Source organism: Caenorhabditis elegans, chromosome III (assembly GCF_000002985.6).
Source record: "Caenorhabditis elegans chromosome III".
In the NCBI taxonomy this organism is placed as follows: Eukaryota; Metazoa; Nematoda; class Chromadorea; order Rhabditida; family Rhabditidae; genus Caenorhabditis; species Caenorhabditis elegans.
In genome coordinates, this window is record NC_003281.10 from 4011918 (window position 1) to 4028827 (window position 16910).

Consider the following 16910-nt stretch of genomic DNA (forward strand, 5'->3'; position numbering starts at 1 on the left):
GTGTCCCAGAGTGAAAGGGCCTATGAAAACCTATACGTTGTGTAAAGTAATGCACTAAAATTCGATCTAAGAAAAAGCTTGCTGTTTTCGAGAAGTTCCTGAGAAAAAAGTTGTTTCCGGTTCAATATTTTTGCTCGGAGAGTTTATTGAACCATGCTTTTTGAAAAGGTTTCAGTTTATTTGACACAAAATTCTTCGTAGGTGTTTTCTTTTTTTTTTGTGAAAATTGAAAAATTATAACCAAGAATTATTTTGTCTTTGTTGTACTTTTAAGTAATAGTAAGGTAGGCAAGGATTTATGCCTACACGCCTGCCTACTTGGCTATATTCCTACTCATTTGCCACCTACTTTATACCTACTTGAATTACCTTTTGTCTCAACTAGATTACCTGAAAACGTTTATAATTTTCATTCCAGCCATCAAAATGAACTCCCGAATGTCAAAACTTCGCCGGAGTATATCCCGCAGTGTATTTCAGTTGAACAGCTCATTGAGCCGACAGAATAGTCTTAATGGACTTGTTGACTTGCCAACTATGTCAAATACTACATTAGTAGATAAGTTTGCTGTAAGTTTTTTTCCTCGAAAGATCACATGAATTATTTACCGTGTTTCAATTATTTGTGTATGCAATGCTCTTAGAAAATCAAACAAGCCACCTGCCAACATCAAAATTTCTTTGCAGACACCGAGCAATTTCCGGCAACTACGAGACCTGATTCGCAACAATAACGAGTTACTTGCCGAAGTTGTGACTGCTTTTGAAGAGAAAGCAGCGCTTGATTTTCATTATTCGAAAACATTGAAAAAGATATCAATTCGGTTGCATAAATTGACACAAAGCGTTGAATCGTGAGTAGATGCTAAATTCAAAATTGCATAATTTGTTCAAAATATTTTGGCGAGAAAGTCAAGGATTTGATTTTTTTAATTTGGTAATTCAGAATTTAACAATTTTTCAAAAAAATTGATGGAAACTATAGTGTGTCTTTAAAAAAAGACTATATTTTAAAGGGGCATACATACATTCAAAAATTTGCAAAATATCTTATTTCAGAGGTATCGATAAAGGCTGGACAAATGTGGCAGAACAATTTGATATTCATGCTACTATTCACAGTAACTTAGGATCTGCAATCACTGAAGATATCATACAACCTCTTAGATCAATTCAATCAAATCAGCAAAAAACTATTCGAGCAGCCGACAATTTCGTAGAGCGAGAAATTCGAAAATTGAAGGATAAGAAAGATGAAACTCAAAAAATGAAACGAAGTCTGTACGTGTTGGCGAAAGAGCTTGAAAAGACTGAAAACTCGGCTGAACGAGAAAAAGCTCAACCGGAGAAGTTTGCACTTCGCCGGAAAAAGTACAAAGATCAGATGATTCGAAGTGAAGATGATTATGTATGGCAGACTGTTGATCTGGAAAAGCAGAGAAGAATGACTGAAAATGTGTTACGAAAAGGTGTAGAGAGTATGGAATCAGTGGAGAGACAGAGATTAGCTCATTGTCAAACTGCATTGGGACGGTATAAGAGAAAGATTGAGACGTTGGGACCGAATTTGAGACAAGTTAGGGAAAGTGAAATTTTGAAATTAGTCAATATTTTATTTTCAGATGTTTGAAAGGCATTCGAATAATCTTGAACTTGCGGTAGATTCTGTTCCGGAGGATTATATTCAAACTATTCAACCATCAACTTCAGCTGTCAATCATATTACCCTGATTGATCTTCATGTAAGTCTTTTCTACGGGAATTACTTTCCTAGAGCACGGAGCAACCGTGGTAGAAGAAAAAATCGGCGGCCGAAAAGGTGTGCGCCTTTAAATAGTACTGTAGTTTTTTCTCACGATTTGTTGAAACTTTATGTGTTTTTATTGTTATATTTAAGTTTATCAAAGATCTATCTAAACAGAAAATCTAAATCTATCTAATAATATACAACTCCACAGAAACTCAAGTATTCTTTGAAGACACACACTTTTTCTCTATTAACAAAAATTTCTCCAGTAGCCGTATTTTGGCGGAAAAATCGCAACATTTTGCGTCTGGATAATAACCTTCTAACTGAAAAACTCTAACATTTTTGAATTTGCCATTTTTCCAAAACATTTTTTTCGAAATTGCAATTGTTCAAAAATAAATTTATATTACTTTTTCGTTTTCAGGCTGAAAATTTCGGAGAAGTCATGTCTTCGACACGACGCCGTCAGAATCTTGAACGAGTTTCAGGAGTATTGGATTCAGAATTGAAGAGACTTTACAACAATCAGACAGCTGACGTTATGGTGTCTAATTCAAAGCAAATTGTGGGTTTTTGGAAAGAATGCATGCCTACTTTATGCCTATTTTCATTTTTTTAATTGAAAACAATAGGAAAAACCAGAATATCTAATAATTCCAGAGCGTTTTGGAATTCATCGAATATCTGTACTACAAGTTGAATGATTCAATAAATATTGTGGATGGAGGTCAAAATCGAGGTTTTCACAGATTATCCAGGTTTCAACATAAGATTAAAGATAAATCGGTAAGCTTTTTACAATTTTTAAAAACTCAAATAAAATTATGAGATTTTCGAAAAAAAATTAGAAAATAAAACAATTTATCAATTCTAGTCTTTAGACACGACATTTTGTGATTTTTCAACAAAAAACGGTACTCGGTCTCGTAACGACAAATTTGTGTTTAATACAAGAATGAGTGCGTCTTTAAAGAGTACTGTAGCTTCAAGCTTTTATTTCTTCCAAAAACTATGAAAAATCGATGAAAATGCGGCAACAAGAAAAGTTTAATTACAGTACACTTCAATGGTTCACAGCTTTTTGTATTGAACATAAATGTGTCGTTTCGAGACCGGGTACCATATTATTGGCGCCAAACAAAATTTTCAATTTTTTTCGTACCGAAACCCATTCCGCACCAGGCGAAGAATAACATATTAATAAAACATTTTTACAGGGTCTTCCAATGACAATTCTCACAATTCCATTATCCGGTGATAATAACAGTCTTCCACCACCTTGTCTATCAATGGAAGCATCAACTGCTTATCCGTCACCACGTGGCAGTGGAGAGTACGAAGAATATGAAAAGGTATATTTAGTTTTTATTACGAATTTTAAAATTATTTTCACTTCGAATATTACCAAAAACTTACGATTTTAAGCCAAAAATACAATCTTCTATACAATCTTAAAATACAATCTTGAAACGAAAACAGTTGTTAAATTCGAAGAGGCGTGCGCCTTTAAAAATTACTGTTAATTATAAATTCTGTTTCTTTTCATAGTTTTTCAATAAATCTCAATCAAAAATCGATAAAAAATTCCACACCAATAAGTTTTAAATTACAGTACTATTTAAAGGCGCACGCCTCTTCGAATTAAACACCCTTTTTCGTATCGAGACCGCGTACCGTATTTCTGCCGCGAAAAACCCATGTAAGTAGTAATCATTTTTCAATCTTCAGATATCCGACGACGGTTTCTACTCAACAACAACAACATCATCAAATGGTGGTCCTATTCGAACAACTACAACTTTCGATGAGCCCACTTCAAGTCCACCGACAATTTGTAGAGTTCTTTATGATTTTGAGCCGAAGCATGCTGACGAGATTGAGGTGGCTCTATTTAATTGAGATCTATATTATAAATCTGAATTATTTTAAGATTAGAGAAGGTCAATGTGTTCTTGTCGAGGATCGAATAGGAGATGATTGGCTCATTGGGCACGTTATAAGCCAACATGACAATTCTTCAATTGATCCACGATCTGGAAGATTTCCAACCACATATGTTTCTCTTAGGCAATGAGACTTTTTTCTTGGCGGCACAATAAAGTTTCCTCTTTTTGTTGGGTCACTCAACGAACACAATACAAATATTTGAGCGCTCGCATTTTTCTCAACCTTTCGGGTTTAAAGCACTTCAAAATGGAATTGAAGAGAGATTGTGAAAGTACATCAGACAGAATCACATTTTGATAGCATTCACTTCACTCAGATGCAAACTTTTCAGTGACTATAAAAAGTCATAAAATAATAACATTAAAAAAGCAAATAAATTAGCGAGAGAATTTTTTGACAAAAAGAAAGAAGAGTGATAGAGAAGAAGGGAATGCTTGAAAGGATCTTGCATTTATTGCTCCGATTCGTAAGTCTCTCCAGCTTCTCCCTCAGCGTATCCGTCGACGTCGTCTTCGGCAGTTGCTTCTTGGTATTGTTGGTATTCTGAGATGAGATCGTTCATGTTGCTCTCGGCTTCGGTGAACTCCATCTCGTCCATTCCTTCTCCAGTGTACCAATGGAGGAAAGCCTTGCGGCGGAACATAGCTGAAAAAATAACGTTTTTAAAACTGATACTGGATGATAGTTTCAAATTTCTTACCAGTGAACTGCTCTGAGATACGCTTGAAAAGCTCTTGGATAGCGGTCGAGTTTCCAACGAAGGTGGCAGCCATCTTGAGTCCTCTTGGTGGGATGTCACAAACGGCGGTCTTGACGTTGTTCGGGATCCATTCGACGAAGTAGGACGAGTTCTTGTTCTGAACGTTGAGCATTTGCTCGTCAACCTCTCTCATCGACATGCGTCCACGGAACATAGCGGCCACGGTCAGGTAACGTCCGTGTCTTGGGTCACAGGCAGCCATCATGTTCTTGGCATCGAACATTTGTTGGGTGAGCTCGGCGACGGTAAGGGCACGGTAAGCCTGGGTTCCCTTGGCGGAAAGTGGTGCGAATCCTGGCATGAAGAAGTGAAGACGTGGGAATGGAACCATGTTGACGGCAAGCTTGCGGAGATCGGCATTGAGCTGTCCTGGGAATCGGAGACAGGTGGTAACTCCGGACATGGTGAGGGATACTGAAAATTGTAATTATTAGGTTTCAATTTGGGTAACTTGTGCATAACTTAAACTTGAACAAGAAATAATAACTTACCAAGATGGTTCAAATCACCGTAGGTTGGGTTGGTGAGTTTGAGGGTACGGTAGCAGATGTCGTAGAGGGCCTCGTTGTCAATGCAGTAGGTCTCATCGGTGTTCTCAACAAGCTGGTGGACGGAGAGGGTGGCATTGTATGGTTCTACAACTGTGTCGGACACCTTTGGCGATGGTACAACCGAGAATGAGCTCATGATTCTGTCTGGGTACTCTTCGCGGATTTTGGAGATGAGAAGTGTTCCCATTCCAGATCCGGTTCCTCCTCCGAGAGAGTGAGTGAGTTGGAATCCTTGAAGACAATCGCATCCTTCGGCTTCCTTGCGGATCACGTCAAGCACATTGTCGACAAGCTCAGCTCCTTCTGTGTAGTGACCCTTGGCCCAGTTGTTTCCGGCTCCGCTTTGTCCGAACACAAAGTTGTCAGGACGGAACAGCTGGCCGAATGGTCCAGAGCGGACAGAATCCATGGTTCCTGGTTCGAGATCGACCAACACGGCGCGTGGCACATACTTTCCGTCTGAAAAAATTTAATTAATTAATCATTCCAACTAAACGATTTCGAAATCTCCAGAAAATTTTAAAAACTCACTGTTGGCTTCGTTGTAGTAGACGTCAATGCGCTCAAGCTGGAGATCCGTCTCTCCCTTGAAGGTTCCGTCTGGCTGGATTCCGTGCTCGTCGGAGATGACCTCCCAGAATTTGGATCCGATTTGGTTTCCGCATTGTCCGGCTTGCACGTGGACGATCTCTCTCATTTTTGCTGAAAAGGTCGTAATGAATTGAAAAACTATATTTAGATAGAGAAGATGAAGGAAAATAACAAAAGAAAGAGAACACGTCATGGTCGATATTGAAAAGCAATGATTCACGGCAAAAATTTAAAATTAAAGGAGTAAGTTTTTTTAATACATTGAAATTTGAGAGATGTTTAATTGGTGATTTGATTCTAGTTTATTGTGCTCTGAAATTAAATGATTCACGGCGAAAATAAGAAATTAAAAGACGAATTAGGAATAAGGTTGAATAAGGTTACCTTGAAAAATATAAGAGATGTTTAATTGGTGATTCTTTTCTATTCTATATAGGTTGATTCTAGTTTATTGCACTCCGAAATTAACTACTTTCGATAAAAATTTCAGCGCAAGTACCTTTCTATTTGCTCTAAAATGAGCCCACTTTTCATAATCGCTACCCCAAAAAGGAAACAAAAGGACGTTGTAGGAGCAGACATGCAGCTCTTGGGATGTATGGAATGGAGACGAAGAAGAGGCGGGTCGGGCGCAGTTGTGTCCGACGCTGTGTGCATTCGGATCGATAATCGCGAGAACACGGGGCGCGCGGCGCCCGCTCGCATTAAAAACCGCAGTGGCCACTGGGGCAGCAGTCGTTGTTGGACTGCAAAGGGTGGTGAAATCGAATAGACTATTGCGAAATATGCAGATATGGGTAGAATGGGTGAAGAGGAAGAGAGCAGAGGCAAATCTATTGCGAAACATACACAAAATGTCCATCAATTCCCTCTCTTTTTGCTTAATCCATTTGTTTTGCGTGTCACCACTAGGTTTGGCAGAAGGAGATAGAGCACACGACACAGATGGCTTTTCATCGGGTGCAATTTGGTGCTATTGGTTTGGGGTAGAGAGGGAGATGCCGCTTGGCGCGCAGTAATCCTATGGGAACCGAATGAAATGTGCTGGGGGCCTGCAGCTTTGAAAAGCCTTCAGAATAAAAGAGATGAAGACGAACCGTGAAGAAAAACGAGGGACAAAAACTAGTTCAATGCGATGGAAATCGTACCCCTGTTGACGGCTGCGGTGGTGGTGAATTGAGAATTGCGGAGAAAAGAGAAACGGAGATGACGTGGCAGTGACAATCGGCTTGGGGTCGCCTATACAATACGATACATATGCAGCCAATACTTCGTCACACATGCAGCCAGTCAGAGAAAGGTCAATTACCGTAGTACACGCGCCAGGAGACAATGTTAATGGGTACTATCTAGATCAGTTGCTGGTTGGATAACGATTTTAAAATACAATCCAAATCAACGGGAAGCTTCAAAAAAAAATTCCAAGAAATAACTGACGAAAAAAGTCGAGTTAAGGGTCGTGTGTCGGCGCTGGGGACGAAAAAGAGCTCTACTCTTACCCCCACTTTCCGTTGTCGATGAGACACATTATACCAAGCGAGAAACATAGAGACTGGCGCCGCCCGTGCTTCCCTCCCTTCTCCCGTCGTTTTTCTCTCCGCGCCCTCTATGTTTCGGATGGACAGGGACGCGAATGCTTTGTGACGGCCTTGACCAACGGGCGACAGCGGTGTCCCTTACCAACCCGCCACAGGCGAGGCATTTCAAAAAATGTGCCCATCCATCTAGCAATTTGAAAAGACGACGCGCCTGGCTTACGAAGTTAAGGAACTAGCCAACTGAAAAAGTGGAACTCAAAATATTAATCAGTTGCAAAGAGAAATTCTATTTCTGTGATTCATTCGGCGCCGAAAAGTAGAAACAACAGAAGAATTTGAGCTGATAACACGCAATCTAGGGAAATGATAAGAACAGAAACAAACAGCAAACAGTTTTTTGGGGAAATTATAATGGAACAGATACTAAAATGACCCGAATAACCAGAAACCATGACAAGCTGTGCAAATATGTTACACGAGAAGTACTTGTACATGTCGAAAATGATGAATGGTATCCGCCTATTGCGCCCGGTTGAGCTGATCGCAGCAAGGACATAATAATTATATATCAGATAAACACGGTGGCTGACCTTCAAGAAAGATTATGGCGGCCTATTTTATGCAATTTTATGCATCAATCACGAATAAAACTACAAAATTACAATTTCCCCAGTCTCCTAAACCGCTGAGAAGGGAATAGTTTATGAATGAGTCACCTTTCACAGGAAATGGAACAGAAAAAGGAAGCTAAAATGAGGGGCAGAACGTTTTAGGACAGACCATTTGCAAATTTAAAGCGCGAAACGATGCAGAAGTAGCTTGAAAGCGTTTTAGGCAAAAAATTGCAAAAAAAAGTAGCGAATGAAGATGAGAATGACAAAAAGAGGGAATGTTCGAGGCCTAAAATTCAAAATTTGCCGCCCAACAAAATTTCCCGCGCACACAAATGTGCATTATTGCGCGTCGGTGTACAATAAACTGTGCAAACACCGTTGTACACCGTACCCCTCCAGAAAATTGTTTTTTTTTTTGAAAAAGCAATTTTTCGAATTCTTTTATCCAACTTTCTCCTCCGTATAACTGTTTGAATTCAATTTTTAAATAAATGGACAGAAAGTTCAATTCTGATGAACAATGGTATATTTCTCCACTGCTCAATTTAGCCACAGTGAAGGAAGAGATGCTGGAAGTTCGAGAGTTGGGAGAAGGTTAGTTTATTATCTTAAAACAATCGAATATTGTCGAATTTTCAGTTATTATCGATAGAACAATGGACGATTTCGATTCAAAAACCGAAAAAGAACATGAAATGGAAATGTGGAAGAACAGTCTGTCTTATATTCAAGGAGTAACAGAAGAAGAATCATTGGAAGCTATTGAAGAAGTTTCAAAGTAAAGTAAATTTCAAAAAATCGAAAAACAACTAATTTTATTGATTTTCAGCCTCGATATGTTTCTGGAGGGGTCATCAGACGTTCAAACTCGACGATTTGAAGATATGAAGGGGGATCGCAAGTTCCTCGAACGATCACCGCTAGTTTCCCACAAGTAAATATTATTTAAACCTTTTATTCAAAAACTATAATTTTTCAGACATGTGATAAGTCGAGAAAAGACTATGAAAACTTCAAGGCAGCGGAAGTCCGCATATGTCACGTCACTGAAATATGACAAATACATGTTGAACGCCGGAGCAAATACTTCTGTAAATTAATTAATAAAAATAAAAATCTTTATAAAATAATTTTTCCAGCTTTTCCATCCTCAATGTTCAATATTAGAGAAATGTGAAGATGACATTGTCCTTATCGTTGATGCACTGATGCCATACAATCGAGAACTTTTATCTTCTGAACTTCGGAGCTCGCGACTTTTGAAGCCAATGACCAAGTTTCTTGTTCGTGGAGACACCCTTCTTTCGGATTTACGGCAGAAATTTGTATGATTTTTTGAATTTAAAACACACATTAAATATTTAATTTTTTTTAAACTTTCAGGTATGTCAAAGTGATACAATTGTTCCATTGGAGAATGGTTTGGAGCTGGATCCACCGAATTTGGATAATGCAACCGCAGTTCGATTTCCATCATCATTTATATTTGTTCATGATACCTTTTATGTGGATATGCCACCCAATGCAATTGACATTTCACAGTAATTAGTAATTTTCTTTAGAAAAATGTTTAAAAACATTTTTCAGCCCAATCCGCAACTTTATGCTTCACCGCGAGATTTATGATCCAGTGGAGGCTTGTAGTATGGAAGGAGTCAGAATTATTGACCTGAAGCTGCGTCTAGGGCAGCCGTACATATTCCAGCATTCTGGGAATTGTGAACATCTACTCGTTTTTCATGATTTGCGACTTCTTCATGAATCGGACCCGTGGGGAATCGATAAATATCCATTCACCTTATACGAGAAGGGAAATGAAAAGAAATGTGATATTTGTAAAAAAGGGCATGTGGAGTAAGTTTAATTCGCAAAAATTATTGTTTTTCCTCAAAGTAAATTAATTTAAAATTTTACATTTCCAGATTCGTCGTCGAACGCCACGAGCTTCTTCCCAACACCTACACACACTTCTGCAGGACATGCTTCCAGGAGTTCAACTATGTGCATGGTGTCAAGACGCATTCATTCATTGCTTGGCCGTATACAGAACTACAGACTGGAGAGCAAAGAGGATGGCCGTTTGGAGATTTTGAACAAGAAGATGATTGAAATAATTTTGATATTTATTTCTATTTATTTTGCAAAAACTTTATGTTTTTACTGGTATTTTTTATAGAAAAAAGGAAATGCTGGACATTTAAAAATTTTATTGTTCTTTTTTAATTGGATTTCATCTGATTGGTTTTGTAAACCATTTTTATATATTTAAATTTGAGTTTTTAAAACTATTGAATTCACTCGACAGGCGTATACGTATTGTGCGTCGAAACACGCTTTTACTCGTATAATTAAATTAAGAAGCGTGTTTTGACGCACAATACGCAACTCGGAACTTATGCGGCAATTCGAAATTAATTCAACCGTTTAAATTTATTTCGAATATTTGCAATCTTTATCAAATATTTAGACCACCTTAAAGAATAACAACTTATTTCAGGAAAAATGAACGATTTTCTCAATTTCACACAACAAAAACGCGAGGAGCCGCAGCAGCTGGTCCTAATCAAATATCCAGGAATTGTCAAAAATGTTGATAAGGTTGGAATACATACGGTATTCAGCAAATAAATTGTCTCTTTTCAGGCACTTCAAACGATGGGCGGTCTCCAACTAATCAGTCAATCTCACTTCAATAATCATTCACTGGAATTAAGTCACACTCCAGATAATCCCTATACATCTCGTATTATGGCGGAACGGAAACCTCAGGATAATGTATCATCTGGTACACTCCATTTAGTCATGAAGGTCAGAAGAAAGAAGATAGATCCCACGAAAATCAAGACTAGTTTTCTGGGATTGGTGAGTTGAAGGATTGAAGGGAATAAAATATATGTTGATTTACGCAGCCCGTGTACTCCTCGAGGAAAAGTGTAAATGTTTATTTTTGCAAGGGAATTTAAGGTTTCTGGAATTAATTTTTTTTTTGATTTTTTGATTATTACTATTTTCGCTCAATCATTGTGATTTTTTTGAGGTCCCACAAGATGCTAAAAACTCTTCAAATTACGGGGCCTGGTCTCATCACGATAATTTTATGTTGAATGCAAAACGATGTGCGCCTTTAAAGAGTACTGTAATTTCAAACTTTCGTTGCTGCGGATTTTTCATAGTTTTTCACTATACTTGCCAAAATTTATGTTTTAAAATTATTTTCCAAAAATATATAATTAGATGATTTTTTCTCACTTTAAACCTGTAGTAAATTGACAAAATTTCTGCGAAAACAAAAGTTTTAAAATACAGAAGTTTTAAAGGCGCCTATTTGTATGTTAGCAAAAATTTGTCGTGACGAGACCACGCATCGTGTTTTAATCACAAAACTCGCAAAATTTTGCGATTTTCAACAATAATACATGAATTTTCTCTTAAAATATTAGGAATAAAAGATATTTAACTTTTTACAGCAAAATTAAGAATTTAATAACAAAATGCACCCTTCTCCCTGTAGAGAAGCTGCGTAAATCGACACTTGGCCGTGTTAGAGGCTTTTCTTTCAAAAATTTCAAAATCCTCTGACTTTCAGGTGAACACAGTGTACACCTTCGATGTGATGTGTGATTTCCAGTACTTGCCACTCAAAAAACGCGTTGGATGTGATACTTTCGAAGATTTGATCCCAAAATTGATTCCAACTGATATTGCAAGTGCACTCAGTTGGTGGGATGCTTCTGAATCAGTGGCTACTCCATTATTCCTTCCTCCATATCAATTTAGTCGTTATTTGACACCTTCAACAAAGATTTTGGGACGAGAAACTGATCATACAGAGAAAACGAAAAATGCACAGAAAAAGGGATATGGACAGAGTGAGTTGGGGGACAGGAATGAAAATACAAAAAGTTTCAAGATATTGAAAATAGAAGAGTTTTGAGTCAAAGCCTCAGAAATTATTTCTAGAAAGATTTTTTCGATTTTTTTCAGAGAAATTTGAAAAAATGACAAATGTTTCGAAAATCGGAAAATAGATTTTTTTAAAAACCGTTTATATTGATTTAAAAAAAAACAACAAACGATTTTTGAAAAAAATAAAAAACGAAAATTTTTTAATGCTTCGATTTTCCGAGAAATCAAAAATAAAAAAAGATTTAGAAAATTAACAATCTAAAGTTTGTCAACTATTTTATAGTGAGATCAATCTAGACCGAAATACGTACGAGCACTGCCAACAATAATTTTTTTGAAATCAAATTTCGCTAATGTTGATACAACAAATCTATTGTTCAAAAAATCTATTTTTTCGAATTATCGAGAATACGAAAATTATGAAACAAACATCAAAAACGGAAAGTTTTCGATTTTTCGCTTATTCCTAGAAACGGAAAAACTATAAAATTGTTTCGAACTAACAATAATTTTTTAAGTTTTAAAACCAAAAAGTTTCAAAGCCATTTTTCCAAAAACAAAAAACGACCGATTTCCACTTTTCGATTTTAGGGAAAAATCGATGCTGTGGAATTTCGGAATTTTTCATCATTTTCCTATATTTTCAGATCTTCGAGTGGAACGAAAAGCTCTATCAGTAACCGTAAATGCTAAAGAAGAATTTCCATTGGAACCATCACAAGAAGCTGTAGATGAAGCAATGTTCCGTTGCAAACACGATGAACCACATAGGCTTCTTCGAGAATTATTTGATGAACGACCAATGTGGACACGTATGGGATTGCTTTATCGAACGAGAATAGATGATTCACTGTTGAGAAGTATTCTTCAAAAATATGCATTTTATATTCTAAGTGGACCGTGGGGTCGATTGTGGTGCAAATTTGGATATGATCCGAGAACTGATAGAAATGGAGGATTATATCAAACAATAATGGTCTCATTCCGACAACATGGAAGTATTCCAGAAAGACAACGATTGAAAGTTTCATCTGATAGAGCACAGACTATTAATCATACAGCTGATGTTAGTGGTAAGTTTTCATTTTTTCCAGATGTGGAAATTTTACGATGTTCGGCTCGGGAGGTCTCGGCATGGTCGAATATTTTTAAATAAAAAAGTGCCTGCGTCTTTAAAATTTAATTGTTTTCTTTCTTTCTGAATTTTGATACTAATGAATTGTTGAAAAAATTGAGGAGACTATTACCCAGATACGAAATTTTTCAATTTTTGCGCCGTAGGTACTGTACCCGGTCTCGACACGACAGTTTTTAATTAAATGCGAAACGGCGTGCGCCTTTAAAGATTACTGTAATTTTAAATTTTAGCTACTGCGGAGTTTCCATCGATTTTTCATAGTTTTTCGCTAGAATTCAATTTTTAAAAACAATTTTTCAAGCGATTTGTCAAAATTGAAATTTTTCCAGCTTAAAAAAAAACATTTTAATGAACAATTCAAAAAAAAATTTTCATTCAAAAAAGTGAAAAAAAAATAATTGGAAGAAAATAGGAAAACTGTAATGCTAGGAGAATACTGTACTTTTTAAAGGCGCAAACTTTTTTTATTTTACAAAAATGCTCGTTTCGAGGCCGGGTAACGTAATCTTGCTTCAAAAATCGAAAATTCTTGCATCTGGGTAATATATTTTATTCTGAGTTCCATTCATTTCAGAACCAGTCACCTACATGTACGAACCAGGAAAACTGCCACGTATCCGTCAAATGTGGTACTGTGTAATGGACGTACGTCTACCACAAGCAATGAATGAGCTAGTGGCTGTTGTAGAGAACAATACACCACCGACACCAGAGGAAGTACGAGACAAGGGATGGCTACCGAATACACTATTGGAAAAGATTCGAGATTTGATCAAAGAAGACGTGGCAAGAACGTCTGCAGAACTGGAAGGATTGATGAATGACACTGCACCCGGCGAAGAAGAGTTCTAGATAATTCATGGTTTTTCTGTTTTGTACAATTTTGTTGAATTTTCCTATTTTTTTCCGACTGACTTCCGATTTTTTAATAAACTTTTCATCGTTTAAAAATCAGAAAAATTCCAAAAAAAAACAAAGTTTGACAATCTAAGATCAAAATCGGAATAGAAAAACTGAGAAAGTCGAAAATGGTGACTCGAAGTGTTTCATTTAAAAATTACTTTACTAATCACTGAAATCTGCAGAAATTCAAAATTATTTATCAACCAGAAAAAAAACCGGAAAAGGGTGAAAGTAATCAATATTTAACAATCTTATTTAAAACCTGTAAAACATTACAAAAAACAAGTTCACATACTGAGCCTCTCAGCTACTGAGCACATAGTGGGAATATCTCGGTCCAGAAATTTACCCCTCATATTAAAAAAAAATTAGCAATTTTTTACCATATCAATTCCCCCAAAAATTCCAAAATTTTTATTTTTGTTTTTTTGTGCCTGTATATACCTGTTGAGCCAAGCTGTCTTCAATCTGTTAATTTATTTTTTTAATTGTTTTTCCATTGTTCGTTGTTGTAATAAACGCAATTCTTATTAGTTTAAGATTTCAATTTCAATATGAAAATCGGCGGGAGCGAGAATAAAATCGAACCGGGCGCGTAGTGTGTGCGAAAGAAATGTGCTCGGCGCGCGAAAATTGTGCGAGCCAAACTACCGAGTCGGGAAAACACATGAAATTATCGATAGTTTTGCTGATAATATAGGAAACAGATACTCAAATTCCAACAACAAAAACATTATTTTTCCCGCTTCCCCGCTAAATTGAACAGTGAAACACCTTCAATCGACTCGTTCGGAGCCAAAAAGAAATAAATTAATTCACACTTCTACAAGAGTAATGCACGGTTGTTGGTGTAAATCGACATGAAACATAACTGTTTAAACTTTGTACAAACAATTTTATTCACAGATTTCATTATTTTGAAAAAAAAGATGAGTCAAATTTTGAATAGAAAATTAAGAGCAAGTTTCAATCGAAAATTCAAAAAAAAAATCCAAATCACCATCGACTGTACAAATTGATAATCTTAGTTCTCCTCTGCCCAACCGATCGACACTTTCCACCAAAACATTCGAATCCCTCGGCACAATCTTCCATTATAGCACAATCGGTGTTAGCATCTTCTACAAAAAGAATGACGTCGTTGCTTTCAGACAGATTACCTTCCTTACCTCTTTGCTTTGCTAACATTTGACGGAAAAGCAGGGCGAACTTGTTATTCGTCTCCTCTGATTCACATCCATCACCGACGCAACCAGTATCTCAAAACAGAAAAGATCATTCGTTTTTTTTTGTTGGTGAAATTAGTGGGGGAGTATATATTGGAATTATCAGTGACCTTATCATTGAGCTTAACATTATTACATTTGTTCTGACGACTCAGATGACTTGTTTGAATACAATACATTGTTGCTGACAAAACACGGATTAACTAGACATTTTTTTGACAATTTAAAGATATTTTAAACACATTTATAAAAGAGATTATGACCTGAAAATGTCATATTGTCTCACAGATTTTTTTAGTGAATTGTCAAATTGTCATCATGAAGAAGCAGAAAATTGCGAAAATTAAAATTTATGCCAAAGCCAAAGCCTACTACGAAAAATATGAAAATTATTGAAAAAGTGTGAATTTTCAGTTTTGCCGCCAATACCTTTTATTTGGCACTCTTGAAAATTTGAAACTTCATTTCACTCGACCATAAATCGAGTTCCAAAAATTAAAAATTTTCCATTAAAAATAATACCAGGACCTAAAAATACATAGATTTTCTCACGGTGTAGTTCTAGATTTCCAGAAAAGATTCGTTAATTCGTTACCAAAAATAAGTGTTCCTCGAATATTATTGGCACAATATTTAGAATAAAATTATTACCAGAAAAAGAAACTCTAGAACATAAGTCCCCCAAAACGTTTTACAAATAATATAATTATATTGTGCAAATTGTCCGAAAAACTTAAAATTAACAGAAAAACTGCGCGGAAAAAATGTGATTTTCAGTGTGATAAACCAACTTTTTGATTTGAAACTTAGTAAAGATATGTAGGAAAATGTTTGTTTAATTCAAAAAACTGATTTACTTTTGTTGAAAACTTCGAAAAATACTTCAAATAGTGCTTGAAAACTGCCATTTGCGAAAAAAAAATTAAAGGCGCTTCTAATGGCAAACGGCTACTTTCAGGCAGTAGTTGAGATTTTTTCAAACTTTTCAACAGAAATGTATTTCATTTTCAAATTGAACAAACATTTTTCTACATTTCTATATGAATTCTTATTCCAAAAAGTTGGATATATCATACTGAAAATAACAGTCTTGGGCTCTTCCCAAAAAAAATTCCGCACATTTTTGTAGGTTAAAAAATAACCAAAACCCAAATCCGCATGCTCACCTTCCAATTGATTCTGCCATGTAGCTGTGCCCATTCCAATCAGTAGAGTCAAAAATAAAAGTGATTTAGAGTAAACTGACATTATTTTACAACTTCTCCCACCAGAGACACAAAACTAGAATTAAACCAAGAAGGTGGTGGGGGGACTAGAAAATGGGCGGAGTAGCTCACCGAGCCCCTGAGCTGAGCAGAGGGGGCGGGAAGATAATTGAATTGAATGAGAAATGGAGTTTAAAGGCGCATGACGAGTTCAAAAAGAATACACCTAATTAGAACAGGATACATGGTTTGGAAGAAGAGGAAACACGGATATTGCATGGCCTATGACATGATTATAATTCTACGGTTTTCTTCCGACTTTTTCGTATTTCATGACGTTATTTATTAGTTCAGGAAACAAGTCACGCAGTTTTTTTTTGCAAAATAATTTAATAGGTCATACCAAACAGAGAGAAAAATTTGATTAAAATTAAGAATATCAAATTATAGTAGTCTTTGGGTTACATTCAAATTTTAAATGTTACACGTAACAGTAGCAAGGAAGAAAATATGGTTTCTTTCAAAAATAATATTTTACTAGTTTCATTGATCATATCTTAATTATTTTTGGTTCTACCAAAATTTTTCAACACATGAAATATAAGTCAGGGAAAACGCAGCGTTGTCAGTAGAAATTTTGGAAAAATGTAGTGTTCCTATAGTATTTTGCAATAACTACAGTACATTTTTGTAACTATTTAGATTTTAAAATTGTTCTATTTTATTTAAAGTGTTTTGTTAGACAACATCTTGTCTTTGTAGAAAAGAAAACTGCCAGAAT

The 16910-nt window shown here is 36.2% G+C and overlaps 5 protein-coding genes and 3 non-coding genes across 8 annotated transcripts; 5 read left to right on the plus strand and 3 right to left on the minus strand.

The window, feature by feature from the left end:
* Window positions 1-418: 418 nt before the first annotated feature.
* On the plus strand, window positions 419-3857 carry C36E8.4 (SH3 domain-containing protein). The gene is made up of 9 exons (NM_065404.8): window positions 419-570; window positions 688-854; window positions 1060-1576; window positions 1623-1742; window positions 2175-2315; window positions 2411-2536; window positions 2968-3102; window positions 3479-3631; window positions 3681-3857. Exons 1-9 carry the CDS (start codon window positions 427-429, stop codon window positions 3822-3824), a joined length of 1647 nt encoding a protein of 548 aa, NP_497805.2. The 5' UTR covers window positions 419-426; the 3' UTR covers window positions 3825-3857.
* 21ur-12297 lies at window positions 2774-2794 on the plus strand. Its single transcript, NR_052214.1, has one exon.
* Window positions 3858-3992: 135 nt separating the features above from the next.
* On the minus strand, window positions 3993-5710 carry tbb-2 (Tubulin beta-2 chain). The gene is made up of 4 exons (NM_065405.8): window positions 5540-5710; window positions 4949-5467; window positions 4398-4871; window positions 3993-4342 (listed from the first exon to the last, which is right to left on the minus strand). The coding sequence occupies exons 1-4, from the start codon at window positions 5703-5705 to the stop codon at window positions 4149-4151; spliced, it is 1353 nt and encodes a 450-aa protein (NP_497806.1). The 5' UTR covers window positions 5706-5710; the 3' UTR covers window positions 3993-4148.
* 21ur-13952 lies at window positions 4000-4020 on the minus strand. Its single transcript, NR_052215.1, has one exon.
* Window positions 5711-6199: 489 nt separating the features above from the next.
* Window positions 6200-6388, plus strand: C36E8.10. Its single transcript, NR_052216.1, has one exon. It is a non-coding gene; the product is annotated as an Unclassified non-coding RNA C36E8.10 (non-coding RNA).
* A 1731-nt stretch (window positions 6389-8119) lies between these two features.
* snpc-3.4 (snRNA-activating protein complex subunit 3) lies at window positions 8120-9966 on the plus strand. Its single transcript, NM_065406.6, has 8 exons — window positions 8120-8345; window positions 8391-8529; window positions 8581-8685; window positions 8731-8842; window positions 8891-9076; window positions 9135-9292; window positions 9339-9605; window positions 9674-9966. The coding sequence occupies exons 1-8, from the start codon at window positions 8243-8245 to the stop codon at window positions 9858-9860; spliced, it is 1257 nt and encodes a 418-aa protein (NP_497807.1). The 5' UTR covers window positions 8120-8242; the 3' UTR covers window positions 9861-9966.
* A 282-nt stretch (window positions 9967-10248) lies between these two features.
* Window positions 10249-13744, plus strand: tftc-5 (General transcription factor 3C polypeptide 5). The gene is made up of 5 exons (NM_065407.6): window positions 10249-10349; window positions 10395-10613; window positions 11338-11620; window positions 12305-12730; window positions 13370-13744. Exons 1-5 carry the CDS (start codon window positions 10254-10256, stop codon window positions 13645-13647), a joined length of 1302 nt encoding a protein of 433 aa, NP_497808.1. The 5' UTR covers window positions 10249-10253; the 3' UTR covers window positions 13648-13744.
* An 828-nt stretch (window positions 13745-14572) lies between these two features.
* nssp-30 (AAI domain-containing protein) lies at window positions 14573-16244 on the minus strand. The gene is made up of 3 exons (NM_001267956.4): window positions 16091-16244; window positions 14868-14957; window positions 14573-14819 (listed from the first exon to the last, which is right to left on the minus strand). The coding sequence occupies exons 1-3, from the start codon at window positions 16170-16172 to the stop codon at window positions 14695-14697; spliced, it is 297 nt and encodes a 98-aa protein (NP_001254885.1). The 5' UTR covers window positions 16173-16244; the 3' UTR covers window positions 14573-14694.
* Window positions 16245-16910: the final 666 nt, after the last annotated feature.